The sequence below is a fragment of the Chiloscyllium plagiosum genome, chromosome 20 (assembly GCF_004010195.1).
Source record: "Chiloscyllium plagiosum isolate BGI_BamShark_2017 chromosome 20, ASM401019v2, whole genome shotgun sequence".
Classification (NCBI taxonomy): domain Eukaryota; kingdom Metazoa; phylum Chordata; class Chondrichthyes; order Orectolobiformes; family Hemiscylliidae; genus Chiloscyllium; species Chiloscyllium plagiosum.
This window is the reverse complement of record NC_057729.1, coordinates 28,329,199-28,351,415: the sequence shown is the minus strand read 5'-3', so window position 1 is coordinate 28,351,415 and position 22,217 is coordinate 28,329,199. Positions and strand designations below refer to the sequence as shown.

The 22,217-nt window shown below is 38.6% G+C and overlaps 1 protein-coding gene across 2 annotated transcripts in view; it reads right to left on the bottom strand.

The window, feature by feature from the left end:
• cse1l (CSE1 chromosome segregation 1-like (yeast)) overlaps nt 1–22,217 on the bottom strand; it is a 48,010-nt gene that overhangs the window by 6,109 nt on the left and 19,684 nt on the right. For both annotated transcript variants that reach the window (XM_043710360.1, XM_043710361.1), the window contains exons 6-22: nt 19,906–19,996; nt 19,648–19,755; nt 19,473–19,565; nt 18,730–18,897; nt 15,995–16,124; nt 15,448–15,513; nt 13,802–14,004; nt 13,633–13,717; nt 13,213–13,274; nt 11,272–11,408; nt 10,873–10,976; nt 8,708–8,805; nt 8,011–8,161; nt 6,929–7,137; nt 3,646–3,743; nt 3,469–3,554; nt 3,104–3,185 (exon numbers count right to left, since the gene is read on the bottom strand). In XM_043710360.1, the coding sequence (XP_043566295.1) occupies nt 3,104–3,185; nt 3,469–3,554; nt 3,646–3,743; nt 6,929–7,137; nt 8,011–8,161; nt 8,708–8,805; nt 10,873–10,976; nt 11,272–11,408; nt 13,213–13,274; nt 13,633–13,717; nt 13,802–14,004; nt 15,448–15,513; nt 15,995–16,124; nt 18,730–18,897; nt 19,473–19,565; nt 19,648–19,755; nt 19,906–19,996 (1,971 nt within the window). The remainder of the gene's footprint in view (nt 1–3,103; nt 3,186–3,468; nt 3,555–3,645; nt 3,744–6,928; nt 7,138–8,010; nt 8,162–8,707; nt 8,806–10,872; nt 10,977–11,271; nt 11,409–13,212; nt 13,275–13,632; nt 13,718–13,801; nt 14,005–15,447; nt 15,514–15,994; nt 16,125–18,729; nt 18,898–19,472; nt 19,566–19,647; nt 19,756–19,905; nt 19,997–22,217) is intronic.

The following is a 22,217-nucleotide window of genomic DNA, read 5'->3' as shown; positions in this document are numbered from 1 at the left end:
TCAGTGATGGAATACCCAACTGTCTGCTGGCATCTTTTTACATGATGCAGTTGCAGGTTTGAAAGTGATGTTCAACTACTTATGTACTGTTAGAGCTCTAGTCACACAGGCAAGTGAGAAGTACTTCACATTTCTGAACTAAACCTTATAGAATGCAGAAAAGCTTTGAAGAGTCACGAGATGCATTCACTGCAGAATACCCAGTCATACTCTTGAAGCCATAATATGGTAAAGCTTCTAGTCAATGATGAAAATGAAAATATTTTTAATGGGGAACACAATGACGATACTGCCATTTAATATCAATGGGAAGTAGCCAGGCTCTTATTTGAGACAGTCACTACCAAGCACTTTTGTGGTGCAAATTAACTTGCTACTTAAGCCAGTATGTCTAATTCTCGTTGCATGGGAGCAAGAACTATTTTATTAACTAAGAAGTTACAACTGGAATTGAACACTTTGCAACTATCAGCAAACATTCAAAGTGACATCCTGATCAATGGAAAGACATCAATACAGCAGCTGAACAGAGTTTACATAGGAAACTGCCATTAGGTCCAACAATCCAACCATCTTCCTTGGTTCTTGATAGGATTCTAGCCAGGAGATATTTTTCCTGAATTTCAGTGATTTCAAATACAGTAGGGCTCTTTGATAGTCACCCTCACCTCTGGAATTCAGCTCTTTTGTCTATATTTTGGGCCAATGCTGTAATGAAATCTGGAGCCAAATGACCCTGGTGAAACGGAAACTGAGCATCAGTGGTTATGTTATTGTTGAGTGGCACCAGGTATGGCCATCAATGATTCCTTCCATAACTCTGCTAGTGAATCAGAGTAGGCTATGGGCAGTAATTGAAACAATTGGATTTATCTTTCTTATCAGTGCAGAGAAATAATTGGAAGTAGGAAGGAGAGAAACACACAGACATGTTGGACTAAATGGTCTTGCTTTTGTGCTTTAATATTTTATGATTAAAATGGATGATAACACGGAGTACTGATCAAAAATAAAAATAAAATAATTCTTAGGGGTGGTAAGCAATAATCTTGGGAAAACATTCTCTTGAGATTAAATAAACTGAATGCAGAATGGAATGGCAAACAACTATAGGTGGTCTCTGGAAGCTAATAACTGACAGACTCAGCTTTTCTCTATGTTTTTCCTATTGGGCACTAATACATGAACTTGTTTTGACTTATACTAACTGTTATGCCATTTCTTGGTTGCAATAAGCAAAAGGTGAAAGGCTATAAACCATGTCGATTTTACTGTGGGGAAAAAAAGGACCTTGTAATGTGGCAATTGTGAAGCAAAGGCAAACAAGGCTAAGGGAGGACTGATTAGGGATAGTCAACATGGTTTTGTGCGTGGGAAAGCATGTCTCACAAACATGATTGAGTTTTTTGAGGAACTAACAAAGAGGATTGATGAGGGCAGAGCGGTAGATGTGATCTATATGGACTTCAGTAAGGCGCTCAACAAGGTTCCCCATGGGAGACTAATTAGATTAGACTACATAGATTTAGATTACATTACAGTGTGGAAACAGGCCCTTCGGCCCAACAAGTCCACACCGACCCGCCGAAGCGCAACCCACCCATACCCCTACATTTACCCCTTACCTAACACTACGGGCAATTTAGCATGGCCAATTCACCTGACCTGCACATTGTTGGACTGTGGGAGGAAACCGGAGCACCCGGAGGAAACCCACACAGACACGGGGAGAACGCGCAAACTCCACACAGTCAGTCGCCTTAGGCGGGAATTGAACCCGGGTCTCTGGCGCTGTGAGGCAACCCGGGTCTCTGGCGCTGTGAGGCAACAGTGCTAACCACTGTGCCACCGTGCTGCCCACTGAGCGGCATGGTTAGATCTCACGGAATACAGGGAGAACTTGCCATTTGGATACAGAACTGGCTCAAAAGGTAGAAGACAGATGCTGGTGGTGGAGGGTTGTTTTTCAGACTGGAGGCCTGTGACCAGTGGAGTGGCACAAGGTCCTCTATTTTTTGTCATTTACATAAATGATTTGGATGCCAACATAAGAGGTACAGTTAGTAAGTTTGCAGATGACACCAAAATTGGAGGTGTAATGGACAGTGAAGAAGGTTACCTCAGATTACAACAGGATCTTGGCCAGATGGGCCGAGAAGTGGCAGATGGAGTTTAATTCAGATAAATGCGAGGTGCTGCATTTTGGGAACGCAAATCTTAGCAGGACTTATACATTTGATGGTAAGGTCCTCGGGAGTGTTGCTGAACAAAGAGACCTTGGGAGTGCAGGTTCATAGCTCCTTGAAAGTGGAGTCGCAGGGAGGTAAATAGGATAGTGAAGGCAGCATTTGGTATGCTTTCCTTTATTGGTCAGAGTATTGAGTACAGGAGTTGGGGGGTCATGTTGCTGCTGTACAGGACATTGGTTAGGCCACTGTTGGAATATTGCATGCAATTCTGGTTTTCTTCCTATCGGGAAGATGTTGTGAAACTTGAAAGGGTTCAGAAAAGATTTACAAGGATGTTGCCAGGGTTGGAGGATTTGAGCTACAGGGAGAGGCTGAACAGGCTGGGCTGTTTTCCCTGGAGTGTTGGAGGTTGAGGGGTGACCTTATAGAGGTTTACAAAATTATGAGGGGTATGGATAGGGTAAATAGACAAAGTCTTTTCCCTGGGGTCGGGGGGTCCAGAACTAGAGGGCATAGGTTTACGGTAAGAGGAGAAAGATATAAAAGAGACCTAAGGGGCAACCTTTTCACGCAGAGGGTGGCACGAGTATGGAATGAGCTGCTAGAGGAAGTGGTGGAAGCTGGTACAATTGCAACAATTGGATGGGTATATGAATAGGAAGGGTTTGGAGGGATATGGGCCGGGTGCTGTCATGTGGGACTAGATTGGGTTGGGATATCTGGTCAGCATGGACGGGTTGGGCCGAAGGGTCTGTTTCCATCTTTATGACATCTCTATGACTCTATGAGAGGGTGGATAAGTGTTTCTACATAGGTCAAAAGGAACATACAGCAGCTGCTTCATGCACCTGCTACAACAAGAAAAATATTTGAAGTACATTTTATACCTCATATTTAAGCAGCAATATACCTACTTTGGCTGTATACTGTCAAAGATTTCTTGCAATGCTATTGCTCCATATTTCACAGCGTAAAGGTTAACAAACACCAAGAAACCTAAGGTACAAAACAAAACAAGTTCAGGCAATCAATAAACTGAGATGATCCCCCTCAAAACACACCCACATTACTGGAGAAGCAATAAACAGTGTTAGTGGCAATAATATATTTAGTCTCTCAGTTTCCCATTTGGGAATTTTCTGATCCCAACCATGAAATCACCTAGCTGGAAGAACAAAGAGCGGCTTGTCACTTTTCTCAACAGAGGAAGAAAAGCATCAAATCATTTTGGAAAAGTTTAATGACGGACTCATTTAGAAAGGGGGAAAAAAAAACTTACTTTTGACAAACTTGGTTGTTTTTGAATTCTGAAGTCTCTGGAAAAGTAAAATGAAGATCTGCTTCCGATATTGATGCATGGCATCACTGACAGATGGAAAATACAAGAACAATCCATGAGCACAGTTTCTTCAATTACAGATTCCCAAAACACTGCACAAAATAGATCTGTACTTACGGTGGCATGTGTTCAATTATGCTGTTCAGCAGGTAGAAGCCCTGATGGTCATTGGCTTTAGATGCAATTAGTTTTTGGAAGACTCCAAGCAATCCTGGCTATGAGGAGGATAAAAACAAAGCAAGTCAAGAAAATTCAATCTACACCTAAACGCTTAGAGTCATAGTGTCATTCAGCACAGAAACAGACCCTTTGGTCCAACCAGTGCATGCTGACCATGTTCCCAAACTAGTCCCACCTGCCGGCGTTTAACTCATATTCCTCCAAACCTTTTCTTTTGATGAACTTATTCAAACGTCTTCAAACATTGAAAGCTGTACCTTCATCCACCACTTTCCCTGGCAGTTCATTACACATCAACCAAAAAAAGTTGCCCCATGTCCTCTATAACTTTTTTTCCTCTCAACTTAAAAATATGCACCCTTTTTTTGAATTTCCCCCACCCAAGGAAAACGACCCTTGTCATTCAGCTTATCTATGCCCCTTATGATTTTATACACCTCAATAAGGTGACCCCTCAATCTCCCATGTTTCAGTGAAAATAAATCCCAGTCTTTTGGTCTATTTTTATGTCTCAAAACCTTTTATTTCCAGCTACATCCTGGTAAATATTTTTTGAACCTTCTCCAGTTTAATAACACAGTCTTCCTATAACAGGGCAACCAGAACTGCAGACAGTACTCCAGGAGAGGCCTCAATGTCCTGTACAACATGACATCCCAACTCATATACTCATATGTCTGTACAATGAAGGCAATCGAAGTACCAGCCAAAAATCCTGCTTACTACTAGGTACCAATATTGGGCATGGATAATGTAGGTGCAATTAATCATTTCAACTCTTCATTCTTAGTTTGACCACCTCAGCACTGTTGTTTTCCCTGACTGTCAGCTTGTCGTGTAATACCTCAGACATGATCATTTTAATATTCTCAAGTCGAGTCAAGAATTTATGAAAATGTTTGCATTTCTTCCTTAGTTTCAAAATGACCAAATACTCAAATTTTATCTGATGTGGGTCTACCTAAAACAAATGGACTATAGCGTTGCAAGAAAGCAATTCACAGTCTTCCATTTGGTCAATACATGATTCCGCCAATGTAGTTTGGATATCAATAATTGTTGCTAAAAGAGGCATTCTAAAAGCATTACTCTTTTTTTTAAACCAACAATAAATGTACAAATTGTTTTTAGAACTGTTTTACATAAATTCTGAACTTGCTTGCTAAACTGCAATTTCGCTACCAATGTTTAAATAATTAAAGCTTGTCATTTGGTGGTACAGAATTTGGGAAATGTTTTGAAAAAGAGACATTTTGCCAATGCTTTTCATCTTGCACTCATCAGGTCAGTTCTCAAGAATACCAGTAAAGGGGAAATTAACATTTAACCTCTGTGAGAAGAGTGCTGAATGGTTGGTAAATGGACTGATTGGTAGAGGGATGAAACCAATGTTCACTTGATAACTAGGAATCATGACTTGAAAACCTGGGATGAAGGGACTGTTCAACAAGAAGAGATTGAGTCGACTAAGCCTATGTTCCCCTGAAGAATGAGATGTGATGTCAATGAAACAGAAAATTCTGAGGTGCTTAACTGGGAAGGTCCTGGGGGTCTAGAACTTGTGTACATCTCAGACTAATTATTTAGGACTGAGATGAAAAGATGGCCAGTATTTATTGCCCATCACTAACTGTCATTGAGAAGACAGCAGTGAATTGCTTTCTTGCAATGCTATAGTCCATTTGTTTCCGGTAGACCCACATTGTCAATAAGGTGAGTGTTTCAGGATTTTTACTTAGCAATACTGAAGAAACAATGATATATTTTCAAGTCAAGCTGGTGAATATCTTGGAGGGGAAATTGCAGGTGATGGTATTCTCATGCATTTGCTGCCTTTATCCTTTCAGAAGGTAATGGCTGTGGGTTTGGAAACTGCTGTTGAAGGAGCTTTGGTAATTTTTTGCAGTATAACTGGCAGATGCCACACACTTTTGCAATTGAGTGCTGGTGGAGAAGACAGTGAAGGTTCATCAATGTGGTGCAAATTAAATGGGCATTCTTGTCCTGGATGATGTCAAACCTCTTGAACATTAGTGGGGCTGTACTAATTCAAGTTGAAAGTTTTCCATCACCCTCCTGACTATGAGCAATGTGATGTGGAAGACAATCATGATGATTTTGTATAATGGAGCAGCCTCAAAGGTCAAACGGTTTGCTTCTGCCCCTATTTCTTGCGATCTTATCATAAGTCATGAGTATATATTTAAACCTGAAATAGAATTATAAATTAACATGAAGCTGTTAGAAAGAAATAATGCACATCCCAAAGGGCACCGAAAATAAACAAAAATCTTCATGTCTGTGCAAGTGCAGTGCATCAGGGTGGGGAGGAAAGAGAAGGGATTGGAAGCTGAAAACAAAGCAAACATGGAATACTGCACAGTAGTTTTGATATCAAATGTATTTTAACCAGAGTGTTAGCGTAGTATGTTTATGCTTTCTTCAAAATTGTCAAAATAAATTAAGTAATATTCAAATCAAAATTTAGTAAATCTAATTTTGATCAAATGATAATTTTCTCAGAATAGTATTAAAATTCTGATGCCATGATTTTATTACTGAAGGAAGTATTGGCAACCATATAAATTATTTCTCAAATGTCTCAATAACTGAAATAAACAACATATAAAATGGGGTACATTGAATACAGTGCGGTAGTGTAATATTATAATGGCACAGGATTGGAAAGAGAAAAAAGGTTGTGCTGATATTCTGCAATCTGTACTAACTACTAAACATCAAAGCAAAAGGATTTCCAAAAAAAAAACAAACACTTTTCCATGAAGTAGCATTTGCTGCCCTGTTAAAGGGGATAGTAGTTAAAAAGCAAAAGATGATTTACAATACAGCAGATACATTTAGCAGTAGCATCCAGATCCTCATGTATTTCAAACAGTTATGAAAAAACAGCATAGGCTTACTGATAATTCTGGCACGAGTGTAAAATTTATGACATTAAAATGACAGTGTATAACACTCATTTGATTTTCGTACTTATTGCAATTTCACACCTCTGCTGGAGTTAAGACTTCAATCTTAGGCTACAGATCTTTATGGATCCCTAAAACGTTCAAAATGATTGTACACTTCAATGTGACATTTTTGATTCTACTCAGTCTCAATTGCTTCCTAAATCAGATAAACGGTGATGAAATAATGGTAATATTTGAAAATAATTTTAAGAGTTACAATATTTACACTTTAAATTATTTGCACGTACAATTTTATCAGCTGCAGTTGTAGAAATGGAATTTGCTCCTTTCTCCAGAAAAGCCTGAAGTAATCTGACAAGAGGTGGAATGTTCCCTACACGTTCCCAGAGCAGTGGCTGTAACAGGTGTGGGAAGAGAGCCATGTAACACGGAGAAATATCGGCACTGTATATCTCTAGGAGCAGTGACATCACTTGAAACACATAAGGAAGAAATTCTAAAATGTAGAAAACAGAAAGACAAAGACCAACATCAGTTTCGAGGTTTGTAAGGACCTGACATTTAAGTTGGTTGAAAATTTTCTCGAATGCCTCAATGACTATTCAGATGTGATTCAGATCGGTAAACAAAATCCGATGAAAACCATGTGTCCCCATCTGTCTGCCTCAACCACTTTTGCGAATACCACAAATAGGAAGGAAAACTTTTTACGAAATAAGCCTAGCACCTATTTTACAACTATAGTTGAAACCTTTAAAGGAGTAATGGATGAAATATGCATGCCAATCTGACTTTCTCCAAGTGTACAGAGACCTTCGAGGTGTTTCCTAATTGGAGGGACATGTATTTGTTTTGCAGCCAAGATATGCAGAAAGGAAACACCAATTAGACTATCACAATCTTCTGGCTCACGGTCAGCTTCTTTTCTTCATTGCCCTTTCACAACACTCAACCTGCATTCCACCTGACCTCACAGGCACTATCTGCCAAACAGATGCTTTAGCTCAACAGACCAAGATGCAGAATGCTTCATTGCAACTTGTCACTTTTAACTCTAAAATATTTGGAAGGCATATTACCGATAACAAACATAAGGTTGTTTTCATTAGTTGGTCAGGTTTCTGGATTGGTTTAGTGAGTTTCTACAATGACTGACTGAGGCATATGAACCAAGATGGTTCTTGTTATGATTTGCAGGCACCCTGTAGCTAGTTAACTGTTATGAGTTTTTAAGCAAACTTCAATCAATAATTCTCTGATCCTTATCTCACTGTTTTTCTTTCCATCTTAACTCAGAGTTTGGTTAAAAACACAAAGGCAAAAATCAATTCATTGTGTAGTGAATGGAATTACTTCAAATTATACTCACCTTGCACATCATTTTGCAAGATCTCTGTGAACACTGGGAAGAGAGCCTCTTCAAAACTTCTCACAGTGGCAGGATTTGCCTTGCATGTTATACGTACTGATAGGCAAAGAGACTCAAACAGATAATGGTTGAAGTGTGGCTTGCTTGGGTTCTAGGAAAAGATCAGATTCAAGTCAATGTTGATAAACCAATACATGAATACAAATTCCTTCTTTGTTTACATTTATATTCAACCAATGAGCAAATGAATAGATAATATGTTTGGTCATATTGATTGAATAGGAAACACTGAATGGAAACCAAAACGAACTACCTGCTCTCCTTCAATTTGTGGCAGGGCACCTTTAACGCTCACCTGAGCAATCTGACAGGACCTTGATTTCCTGTCTCATCCAAAAGATGGAACTTCAAACAACTGGTCACTCATTCAGCAGTACGGCAAATTGTCAAGTCCATTTCAAGGACAAAATCCAAATTAACATATTGATGCTAATTTAGCTAAACAACAGCAACAGTGATTCAGTATCCTAATCACTAAACTGTTTCTTAAAAAATTAAGATACAGCAAATAGGAATAACTTTAGTACAGATTGTTTTTAGACCACTGTTTTAAAAAATTCAAGAAAGGATTTAAAACACACATTTATCTTTATGTGAAGTAAACAAACTACATGAGAATAGTAATTGGGTACTTCACCTTGCTAACTAGTAATAGCTTCTGTGTTAGCTGCGTAATCAGTGTGGGAACATAAGGAACAATTGCTTCCTGGAGAAGGGAGAAGCTCCTCATAATGGCTGTGAAGAGAAAGAGAACACATTTAGCAGATGTTCTTGCCACAAGCTGTGCATCCATGTCATGTCATTGAGTCATAGAGATGTACAACATGGAAACACACCCTTCGGTCCAACACGTCCATGCTGACCAGATATCCCAACCCAATCTAGTCCCACCTGCCAGCACCCGGCCCATATCCCTCCAAACCCTTCCTATTCATATACCCATCCAAATGCCTATTAAATGTTGCAATTGTACAAGCCTCCACCACTTCCTCTGGCAGCTCATTCCATACACGTACCACCCTCTGAGTGAAAAAGTTGCCCCTTAGGTCTCTTTTATATCTTTCCCTTCTCACCCGAAACCTATGCCCTCTATGTGAAATGGTTGGGCAGGCATCCTAACCCTATAGTTCTTTCTTAAAAGCATTGTGAGGAAAAATGATAACAGTCACTTGCCCACTATCATGTTACGACACAGGGTAAACCCTCCTGAGTAATTTAAACTAGTAACACAGAAAAGATTTGTCCTGTGCAGTAATCTCTGAAAATTTGAGAGGCTAAGAACTATTTAAAGTTAAAATTAACTTTATTTCTTAAAGTATAACAGAGAATAATCAACCAAAAACTATTTACAACTCCTTCCTCTCTTCTATAGTAATAGTCCCATAATCTGGGGGGGGGGCGGTGTAAGATTTACCAAAAATTCAAGTTTTCAAAGCTAGCCAGATGTTAAATCTTCTCTTCATACCTTCCTTGATCTTTTTTCCCTCTTAGGGATTTCTGTTTCACAGGTGAGTGATCGATAAAGGCACCTTTAAGAGAGCTATTTTTCAGTCAGTCTCTACATGCTGGTGGCGTGGCAGTTCTCCTTCGAACTGTTCAATTTTCCCCAGTTTTATACCCTCAAAGGATTTGGATTGTGTGAATGGCTTTTAAGATTGTCAATATATTAAATGCAAACTTGATTAGAATTTGGTATTTTTTGGGGTATAATTTAAACTGATTGGCCGAATTCAAATCTGTTTTTGTCTCCAGGCAATCAGTTACACCAACTGCTGGACCACAGACTACATTGTATCTTGCTGAGAACACTTGGTGCTGTCAGGCAGTTCCACTAGCTTTTAACTTTCTTAAAGGTACAGTACACTCACATCTTCATAACAAGGGGAAATGTACAAGATGCAACACTGATCACTTTTGTGTCTAACACCTGGATAGTTATGGAACAATTTACTAACCCCACCTGTTCTGAGGTATAGAATGGTGGCACAAGAAGATCAGAAACATCTTAATTTATTTCTACGTTGAAATACTAGGATCTTGATACCTAATTATAAAAAATGAATACAACTATCGTTTGAAACATATTTTAGATCGGTCTCTTAAAACATTCTTGCACTATGCCATAAATATTATTTCCTTCCTTACAGAATTCATTTCTCACTAGCAGCTATATACTATTAAATTCAGATATTTAACTCTTCAGCTTCTTCATAATGAAAGAATAGGCAGTGTCCATATAAATGATGTTGGATGAATACTTTTGTTTTTATAACTATTAATTTAGTTAACATGCAGTACAAGGGATACATAATTCAGCACTGATAGTTATGAATAACACACACTGGCAGTATATCAGTTTCTACTACTGTTACATAAGCATTTCAAACATAATAGGCTTACAAATACACTTACATGAATCTGAGATGCTATCTACAGAAAAGTGTTAGTACATATTTGTAAATTAAAGCAGAGGTTGGACAGAGAATTCCAGGCATTCACTTTCTTTAATACAGCTAGGTTTTCAAGTATAGGCAAGTTGCATGCTGTGCAAGAACTTAAGACAGGAATGCATCTTACTCTAGTGAAATGGATCTGCAACCTTAAATATAAAGAAATAAGATATATGGGAAAACAAAACCGTACTTCCTCAAAACAGGTTCATTTTATTTATAAGTACTTCTTATGATATGGGAATTAAACATTGAATAAGTAAAACTTTGCTGGCAAATATATTGTCTTAATTTTGTGTAATGACAGATGTAAAGCCCGTCAACCAATAAGCCATTGATAAAACATTCTCACCTTTCATGACATATTCATTTTCAGAAGACCCAGGCAAAGTGAGAGCTTTGAAAAGATTTGTTAACAGCTGTTCAACCATTGGGGCGAGCTCCACAGGAGATATTCTGGAAAAAAAAATTCCCGTAAACAATGGATACCTTTCAGCACCTGGCCTACTGACTATGTATTATTAAAAATTAACACAGAACATTAAATTGAAAAAAAGAATGAAAGAACTGTGGATGCAGTAAATCAGAAACAGAAAGAGAGAATGGGTCACTTGACCTGAAATGTTAACTCAGATTTCTCTCCACAGATGCTGTCAGACCTGCTGAGCTTTTCCAGCAATTTCAATTTTTGACATTAAATTGAAAGACAGGCATGATGCAGACCTTGACTACTGTGGCAAGAAATACTTACAAAGTAGTATTGTTGGGTCCTCTCATAGTGAATATCCTTTCAAGAGCATGGGCTGCATACGTGTGAACAACAATGTTTTCCGCTTGTAAGTGGTTAATTAACAGTGGGAGGGACATCAAAAGCTGTTCTTTAGGAAGCTGTAATGCAAGTTTTAAATTAACACTTATAATAGAAAAAATTATGACAGATGATGAAAAATACCTCAAAAACACCAAAACAAATTTATAGATTTAAGATGGTGAACTGGCAGGTAGGGAGGAAATCCTGAGTGCATTACACTTGAACACCGGTTTTTAGCCTTGGAAAATGAGTTATAGTTCCTCTGTAGAGATCAGCCAGAAATAATGCTATGGCGCTGTGGTGAACCTGCTGCTTGAGGCAGGAGGAAGAATTGTAGAACGGCAATACCAGGAGGGGATTCCTTCATGTGGAGAGTAGGCAAGTTCTTTTGCAAACTAGACATAACTCCAGGATTACATATTGCCTCCCAGGTGCCAGGGTCAAGGATGCAAAGCAGTTCTGATGAAATGTTATATTGGACTCAAAATGTTAGCTCTCTTTCTCTGACCACAGATGCAGTAAGACCTGTTGAGCTTCTCCAGCATTTTGTATTTTTATATTAAGAATGTCATTAAAATGCTGCAGGGCATTTTGAAGGGGGTGGGTGAACATCCAGAGGGTGTGGTCCATGTTGAGACCAATGACATACCAATAAAGAGAAATAAGGTCCTGCAAACAGAGATCACAATATTGGTGAAAAGAATCAGGATGGATGACATTTTGGAAGGATCACAAAGTGAGACCATATAGGCCCCAAACCATCAGGGAGAGATAAAGGATCAAATATGCAATCAAATTTTGAAGTACAAGAAATAATAAGGCACTAATAGCAAGGGATTTTAACCCAAACATTAACTAGGATTGTTTTGGTGTGCAAGATAAGGACAGAACAAAACTCTTCAATTGCCTCGAGAACCTTTCAGCCTGTACGTAGCTGACCTCTGCATCACTATACCCCACACCACAATACCAGAAACAACCCAGAGAAGTGACATAATGTACTTGGAAAGTGCTCACAAGGCAAGGGATTAGAGAATGACTGATAGGACCCTGGAAGGGACTTTGGCTTGCACATTAGCAGATCGCTGAACATAGCAGGGCAGGCAATAAAAAAGGCATATGGGACTCTTGCCTTTATTATCGGAGGTACAGAATAGGAGACCAAAAAGGTTACGTTGCAACTGGTTAGGTCACAATTGGAGTACTACATGCTAGTGTGACCACTACATTAAAAGAAGGAAGTCACTTCACTCGAGAGGATGCAAAGGACATTTGTCAGGATACTACTTGGCTGGAGGGTCTCGACTACGTAGATAGATTGGATATGCTGGATTGTTTTTCTTGGAGTAGTGAAGACGGAACTGGAATCTGATAAGAGGTGTGTATGATTATGAGTGACATAGATAGGGTGGATAGGAAAGCACTTCTTCAATTAGTATAGGAAGTCACTGGTTGGTATAGATTTAAGGTAAAAGCTAAGAAGAGATTTGAGAACTTTTGTTGTCTCAAAGGAGAGGAGAGTCTAGAACTCACTGCCTGAAAGGATGGTTGAGTCAGAACTTCTGGTACCATTTGATGAATACTTAGATATTCACTTGAATTGTCAGAGCCTCCAGGGCTACAAGTGAAAACGGGATTATGTAGTCAGATCTTTGTTGACCAATGCATACATGATGAGTTAACTGGCCTCTCTGAGAAATGTCTGAGAATCTAGAAGATACATCAATGTACTAAATTTCAACTTAGTACACTGTTACATAGAGTACATTGATGCGTGAATGCGATCATTTTACAAACACAGACATTATTCTTATAGCAAAACATTTCTACAGTAACCAGATAATAAAAGTATGCCAAGTGCAAAACATTAAGTGGTCTTGCCTGATTCCTGAAAATCATAACGTATTTAATCCCGTCTGCTTTCAGCACAGGAAATTCATTCACTGTAACAGAATTAAAAACACACAGATCAGGTATATAATCATGGGTGTCAAGTATTAAAACAAGACTACAATGCCTGTGCCAGAAAACAATTTAAATGCACTCCATAAATACATTCCTACAGATATTGCAGGACTACTAAAAGTTACAGAACATAGGAATTGGAAAACTAAACACATCTGTTAAACCTGAGCTTTCAGACATTATACAATTAGGTTTGTGCATATATTTACACCATCCAGTAATTTACAGGTTCAAGTGACAGCTTTCTCTCATGGTTTCTTTTTGTAAAACCATTACACTTCATATATACAATCTGAAATATTGTTTAAAAATTACTGATGTAATATTTTAACTCACCATTTGGAGACTTCAAATCAGACAATATGTGATTAACAAAGAAGTCTGTTAAATTTACTAGTTCGTTTGCTTGTGTTATTCCATGCTGAAATTTAAAGCAAAAGCGTTATTTAACTGACAAAGCAAGACAAAAGGAAATAAATGTTCCAGTCGGACAAACAAACAGTACCTTTTGAGTTTGAGCTTTGGAGGCAAGTGAAGTCACAAGATAAATTGCAGCATCTTTGTGTTTCCAATTAACAGCAGGATTTTTGGCATACTGTTGCAACATTGAATTGACATAGCCAGAGAATATTGCTGTTACAGGTCCTTCAAAATATTTGCAAAGACCCCGCACCAAATCACAAGCTGCTCTTCGCCTGGTGTCAATGTCTGTGAAAAAAATAGGTTAATAAACCAGAGGCATGGCGATTGATTTTTGGTATAGGTGGGTGGAAAGAAAGAGGAGAAATCAAGAATTTATTTGCAGCTGATGAAATTCACAACTTAAAGTATGTAAGAAAATAAAATGTCTAAATGATATCATTACGCTAAAATTGAACTGCAAGCTTTCCTTTTAATTTCAAGAATAACAGTTTCAACACTTGACCTAAGCTAGCTCCTTCAAGAAAATACAGATGTCTACACTGCAGCAGGACTTCAATCAGCAGGTTATTTTTGTAGCAAGCTGTACTAACTAGTACTTTTTAGTAGTAAATTTAATTGCAGCCAATATCAGCATAAAAAATTGTATTGGAAGCAATATTACCATTACTTGAACTTCCAGGAAGCTTCAACTAGCATATGATAATAATTTCACGAAACTATATTGGATATTGAAAACAAAATTGTTCTTGGATGGTGGATGATGATATCTGACTATAGTTATTGATATCCTGAGTTTCCCTGAGAACGTGCCAATGGCCTTCTTGAACATTTGTAAACCTTATGCTCATAGCAGATCTATTACAGAGTTCAATGAAGACTTCCACAATTTTACATCAGCAACAATGAAAGGATGGTTAATCTGCACAAGGCAGACTGGGGATTTCTTTCGCTACAGGACACTAGTGAATTAGTGGAGCATCAATGAATATCAACTGGGGTTTCGAAGTCAGCATTTGGCGAGCTTTTTATTCCCGTTAGTCCAGTCAAGGCTCCTCCACTAATTTTAAAATTTGTTAGATCCCATCAGTACCACAAGTCGTTAAATGTCTCTTTGCTGCAAAAGGATACAGCTTGAGTCCACGTCTGCACCAAGGCTGTGATGAGATCGGAACACTTTTGACATATTGCTCAACAGAATTACTGTACAACTTTCAATGGTTGACAGGAAGCTGGTGGGGTGATAATTGTTTGGATTAGGTTTGTCCTACATTTTTGTGAATTGGACATTCACAGAGAATCATAGAATCCCTACAGTGCAGACAGAGGCCATTCAGCCCATCAGGTCCACACTGACCCTCTGAAATGCATCCTACTCAGACCCACCTCCCCCAATCAAATCCCTGTGACCCCACATTTAACATTGCTAAGCCATCTATCTTGCACATCCTTGGACTGTGGGAGGAAACAGTAACACCATGAGGAAATTCATGCAGGCATTTGGAGAAAGTGCAAACCTCACACAGTAACGCAAGGCTGGAATTGAACCCGGGTCCCTGGCGCTGTGAGGCAGCAGCACTAACATTGCACCACACTGTGGTGGCACTCATGGCAATTTATTGCAATTTTTAGCAAATACCAGGAAAGGAGCAAAGCACAAAGGAGAAAGCAAACTTTAAACTTTTGGTTGAAAGCCACATCGATCCATAAGGGCAAGAACCAAAAAACTACCTGATCCCTCCAAATCTCTCCTGATGTATTCTTCAGAGTTATCTTCAAATGCTTCTTCATCAGCAGCTAAAAACAATAACACCAACGTTATTCTGCTGGTAAAGATGAAGAGGTTTGCTTTGTTCAGTGAACAGCTCATTGGAGATTACTATACAAAGCTACTCAATCACATTTCCAAACAAAACATACAATTCAATTCAACCTTTTTTTAACAGTTACAATTCCTGTCATTGTTTTCAGCAAATTGCAGCAATTGAAAAAATGTAATATGTTATTGCCAAAGTTATTATAGATCAACCTGTTTATTTTCAATTTTCTTTCCTGCAATCTTGGAGGCCCCTGGTCATGCTTAAGTATTATTCACAACTGTTTACAGCCTTTTGGCATCTTAATGTAATTAATGATTGTTACCAAGCTATTCAACAATGAATGCTATCCAATCAATTTTTTTTCACCAACTCATCAACATTTTCAATAGTTTTACAGAACCCATCACATCCATTTATGCTTTGTATCTTACAGTATAAATTTCTTTGATGTTAATTACCTCTGAATTCCATGTTAGGAACAATAACTTTTTCACAAATACTAGTTAATGTATTCTGATCTTCAAACAAATGTTTGTAGTGTGGTCTCTCACAAACAGATGCTAGGAATTGAATAGCGTTGCTTACCAACTAAAATACAAGAGAGAAAAGATTAGATTTTACTTGGTGGAATTAAAACAGCAGGCAGATTTTGGGGCAAGGATGAGAAGTATTTCCTCTTAAGAATTCTCATAAATTTTGCTTTAAAAACATGAATAGCATTCAACTTATGCGAAGATAAGCTTATTTCAGATTTGCACTGTCATACCCCAATGATATGCCTCACTGGGACATCTTGTATGCATCTTAAACATGTTTTTTTCCCTAAAATTGAAGGAACAGTTAAAGATAGGTGATGATCTAAAGATGTTGAAACAAAGTATACTTCATCTCTCATTTCTTTCAGAATTAAGCTTTGAGAGACTGAAGTTCAGCGTAATAAAACTGTACACACTATTTAAGATGATGGGGAAACACAAGTATCGTACAGTCTTCAAGGTCTATACAGTGACTCGACATTTGTATGATCAAATCAATATTGTATTTGAACTAAAATAAAGTGGATCAGGGGTCTTTCTTACCTGCCTTAAAATGCATTTTACCACAGTATCATGCCTTAGGATATAATGTTGGAAATCTAGGTTTTTGTTAATTTAGATGAAATTGCCAATTTAAGAAGACAACTGAACAACACACACTCTTAAGTTATGTGCTTTACGTAAAGACGGTATCATTTTATGTGTTTTGTTTTTGAACTGTGATCTAAAAACACAAGACATTATTATAAAGCAAGGCAAATGTGTAAGGAGATGCTGATGTTTCAAAGATCACATCTGCTGATACCTTTCGCTGGAACACAGAAAAAAGACACCAGAGCCATTGGCTTCTGAACTAAGAAATAACAATTTGATGACAACTTTTTGATCAGCCTCAGATGAACCATTCCATATCAAGAAGTGCTAGCAAAACTGAAATCAATGGGAACTGGTAGAAATCTTTCCAGTGGTTGGAGTCATTCCTTGCACAAAAGGAAGAACATGTCTGATGGAAGTCAATTATCCCAACCCCTAAACATCACTGCAAAAGTTCCTCTGGTAGCATCCTTGAGCCAAGCATCATTAGCTGCTTCATCAATGACCGTTCCTCCATAACGTCAGAAATAGGGTTCTGCACTGGCAACTGTACAATATTGTGAAATATTTATTACTTCTCTGTTTGAGTCCGTATGCAGCAGACCGAGGCAACGTTCAAGCTGGGCTGATAAGTGGAAAGTAACATTCACGCCACATGAATGCCAAGCAACAACCATCTTCAAGAAGCAAGGATTTAACCATCTATCCTGAATTGACAATGGCAATACCGTTTCTGTCGGCCACATCCTGGAGGTCATCTTTAACTGGAGACAAAACTGGCCCAACATATGAATACTATAGCTAAAACAACACGCCAGAAGCTGGAAATTTTGTGGTTTGTATTCACCCGACTCTCCAAAGCCTGTCTACTGTTTATAAAACACAAGTCAAGGAGGTGATGGAATACTCTCCCATATTTCTGGATGACGAGAGCTCCAACAACTTCCAAGCAGCAACACAACTGGCACCCTACTCACCATCTTCCACAGGTACTCCCCTTCACTATCAAAACAATGGAAGAACATGTACCACACTCCGTCAACAGCACCTTCCAAACATGTGACTTTCCACTTCAAAAGACTAATGCAGCAGAAATACAGGAACACCCAGCCTGTATTTTCCAAACAAGCCACACTACATCCTCCCTTGCATCTACATTGCTGTTCTTTCACTGGTACAGGGTGAAAATCCTGGAATTCCCTTTATAACAGTACAGTGGACGTCCTGACACCTTCAAAGACTGCAGAGGTTCAAGAAAGCAGCTCACTAATACCTTTTCAAAAGCAATTAAGGACGAGCAATAATAGGCAGCTAGCGACGTGCAATTCCCATAGATGAATTTTTTAAAAAAGGTACAGAAAGTTCTTTTTTCCTTAGCCATTTGATGCAACTGAGTTGTTTGACATGTTGTTTTACAGGATTGGTAAGTCAATCACATACTTGCAAATCTAGAGTCATAAATAGGACAGGCAAGATAAGAATAACAGATTTCCTCCCCTAAAGACATCAGTGAAGCAGGTGGAGTTTTAAGACACAGTCTGATATTTGTAAACTTCAAATGAGTTTCAAACTTTATTAACAACAGAGTTGACCAGATTTGGCAATGCTTAAGCAGGCAAACTCAAGTCCCAGCAGCCAATTTTGTTACTGATGAAAATGTTTGGTTCTATCCCTTCTAAACACTGCTCCAGCCACACATCTGTGTTTTCAAGTTACCACATTCTAAACTTCAACCATAATACAAACCTTTGACAGAACTGTTTTACAGTTAGCCACAAAATGCTGCAAGAAAACACTCCAAGTACACAGGTACTGAAGAGGGTCTGGTCTGTCTCTGTGTGCAGGAGAAAATCATGTGACTGAGTTCAAGAGTTCATGAAGCAAAAACTGAAGAGAAAGAACTTGCATCTGACCAGTAGATAGTCAAAGCTTAATTCCGACAATGAGCTACAAGAGCAAAAGGTGAAGTGCAATAAATACCTGAAGACCTCAACTTCTGAAAAATTTCCCAAATAATCTAATATTTCTAATAGATTGCTTCTTTTTATCATAACAAAACCTACCAAGTCATATTTAACCTCTTGCTTGGTTGTAACTAGTAGATTCCAAATAGCTGTGACAAACCGAGGTAGATAGGGCTGGAACTCTTCATCATATTTCTGAGCGTAGAGAGCAGCATTGTCACATATTTGAGACTTCAGCAGTTCTAATAAACCAGCTTCCTCTTCATCCTGCACAAAATTAAATTTAAATTCATTTAGAATAGCAACTTGGATGAAATCCAAGGTTCAAAGCAAAGAACTTTAATACTTTATTGCACAAAAACAATGGTAACTACTGATTTTATGACAAAATATAGAAAATATCATGCACTTTAAAACTTCTCCTATATCTGCATAAAAAAGTATTGCTTCAAGAATTGGCTAAACCTTTAAACAAACAACAATTCTTTCGGTGTATTTGACAGATTTTAGTAGCTAGAATTTTCATTTGAATTCTGAATGAATAATGAAGTTTCACGTCCCAACTTCCCTTCCAATGTGGGACCAGCAGCTGAAACCTCACAGACAATCAGAGAAAGGAAAGAATAGTCAAAGGATGATTTAATGAAACATTGGAAAGTGCAACTTTATTTGCAGCATACTACTTTTGCATGCTTGACAAATCCGGCCAAAGTCTACTCCTCAGTGTTCCCTTGCCTCCCCCAGCTAAACACTTTACATTCAACTTCTTAAAACTATCAGGAATAAATTCTAAAGACAAACACTGCAAACAGCAGAAATGCTTGCGCAGACCTGCCACTTACATTAGTTTGGAGTAACTTATTGTCCAAAGTGAGCAAACTATGAAAGTTCATCATCCACGTTTCCATGTTGTCTTCAAAAAACTCTGGCAAGTCCTGCAGAGTACAGAACAAATTGTTAACTGCAAATCTGCATAAAGGCACATGATGAAATGAAATCCACACCACTGAAACTTACTTGGAAATTTAAGCTATAGAACAGCTTAGCAATCAAAACCAGTGAAGAGAAGAGAACCTTCAATACGTTGACATCCTTGGCATGTGTATGGCAGAGTTCGATTGTAGTCTGCAAAATTTGTACACTTCAATTATGATGGAAAACTAGTACATTGATACAAATTTTAAATTGCAACGTATATTATCTCAAGACTGAAATATGAGGTATGAATATCATGCAGAAATTTTAAAATCTTGTTAAGTTAGTGGGACCACGTACTTTAAAAAGTGCAGTGAGGGGTTCTGCAAAAGTGTCTAACACCAGTTTAATCTCAGTCCACAGTTCATTTGACTTGAATTCATGTCGATACCTAATGGGATGAAAAGTTACATGAAAAGAATGGAATTAACTTTTGTAAGAAGCAAAACAACTTACAACATTTCCATAAAACATGCACAATCCGAGATTGTTACAAAGCATTTTAAGCCAGTTAAGTCCTTTTGAAGTGTAAAAATGTTAAGTGTTGCAACAGGAAATACAACAGCTAATTTGTGGACAGTAAACTCCCACAGACAGCAAAACACAGTACTATGGAGCAATATATAATTGTTACTATGTGGAGGAATATACAATGCCAAAGTGCCAACAAACATTAAAAAAAAGTTAATCAATGGTTTTCAAGGCTCTTTGTTAAAATAGAATAATTAAACAACTCTTTTTCAAAGTGTATTTAAATCTTGTCCATCCACCAAGAACAGTTCAATATATCATCTGACAGCACTTCAACAGTGCACCAGTTCATCAGAATACTGCATTTAGTCTCCACTGAAACATGACAGAGATCAATTAAGTTCTCAAGGGAACATTGCACGAACAGCCAAGTTTCAGGTATTGAGACTGGCTCTAATGCAACGAGGGGTACGTCAGCTTCCAAGAGATCAATTGTGTTAGGGGACTCTGTAGTCCGAGGTACAGACAGACGTTTCTGTGGCCAGCAGAGAAAAAGCAGAATGGTGTGTTGTTTCCCTGGTGCCAAGATCAAGGATGTCTCAGAGGGTGCAGAATGTTCTCACGGGGAAGAGGGGCCAGCAGGAGGTCATTGCCCACATTGGAACCAACGACATTGGAAGGGAAAGGGTTGAGACTCTGAAGAGCGATTACAGAGAGTTAGGTAGAATTTTAAAAAGGAGGTCCTCAAGGGTAGTAATATCTGGATTACTCCCAGTGCTACGAGCTAGTGAGGGCAGGAATAGGAGGATAGAGCAGATGAATGCATGGCTGAGGAGCTGGTGTATGGGAGAAGGATTCACATTTTTGGATCACTGGAATCTCTTTTGGGATAGAAGTGACCTGTACAAGAAGGACGGATTTCACGTAAATTGGAAGGGGACTAATATACTGGCAGGGAAATTTGCTAGAACTGCTTGGGAGGATTTGGGGGATGGGACCCAGGGAGATAGTGAGGAAAGAGATCGATCTGAGACGGGTACAACTGAGAACACAAGTGAGTCAAACAGTCAGGGCAGGCAGGGACAAGGTAGGACTAATAAATTAAACTGCATTTATTTCAATACAAGGGGCCGAACAGGGAAGGCAGATGAACTCAGGGCATGATTAAGAACATGGGACTGGGATATCATAGCAATTACGGAAACATGGCTCAGGGATGGGCAGGACTGGCAGCTTAATGTTCCAGGATACAAATGCTACAGGAAGGATAGAAAGAGAGGCAAAAAAGGAGGGGGCGTAGCATTTTTGATAAGGGATAGCATTACAGCTGTGCTAAGGGAGGATATTCCCGGATATACATCCAGGGAAGTTATTTGGGTGGAACGGAGAAATAAGAAAGGGATGAACACCTGATTGGGATTGTATTATAAACCCCCCAATAGTCAGAGGGAAATTGAGAAACAAACTTGTAAGGAGATCTCAGCTATCTGTAAGAATAATAGGGTGGTTATGGTAGGGGATTTTAACTTTCCAAACATCAACTGGGACTGCCATAGTGTTAAAGGTTTAGATGGAGAGGAATTTATTAAGTGTGTACAAGACAATTTTCTGATTCATTATGTGGATATACCTAGTAGAGAAGGTGCAAAACTTGACCTACTCTTGGGAAATAAGGCAGGGCAGGTGACTGAGGTGTCAGTTGGGGAGCACTTTGGGGTCAGTGACCATAATTCTATTCGTTTTAAAATAGTGATGGAAAAGGAGAGACCAGATTTAAAAGTTGAAGTTCTAAATTGGAGAAAGGCCAATTTTGACGGTATCAGGCAAGAACTTTCAAAAGGTGATTGGAGGCAGATGTTCACAGGTAAAGGGACGGCTGGAAAATGGGAAGCCTTCAGAAATGAGATAACAAGAAAGTATATTCCTGTCAGGGTGAAAGGGAAGGCTGGTAGGTATAGGGAATGCTGGATGACGAAGGAAATTGAGAAAAAGAAGGAAGTATATGTCAGATACAGACAGGATAGATCGAGTGAATTCTTAGAAGAGTATAAAGAAAGTAGGAGTATACTTAAGAGGGAAATCAGGAGGGCAAAAATGAGACTTGAGGTACCTTTGGCAAATAGAATTAAGGAGAATCCAAA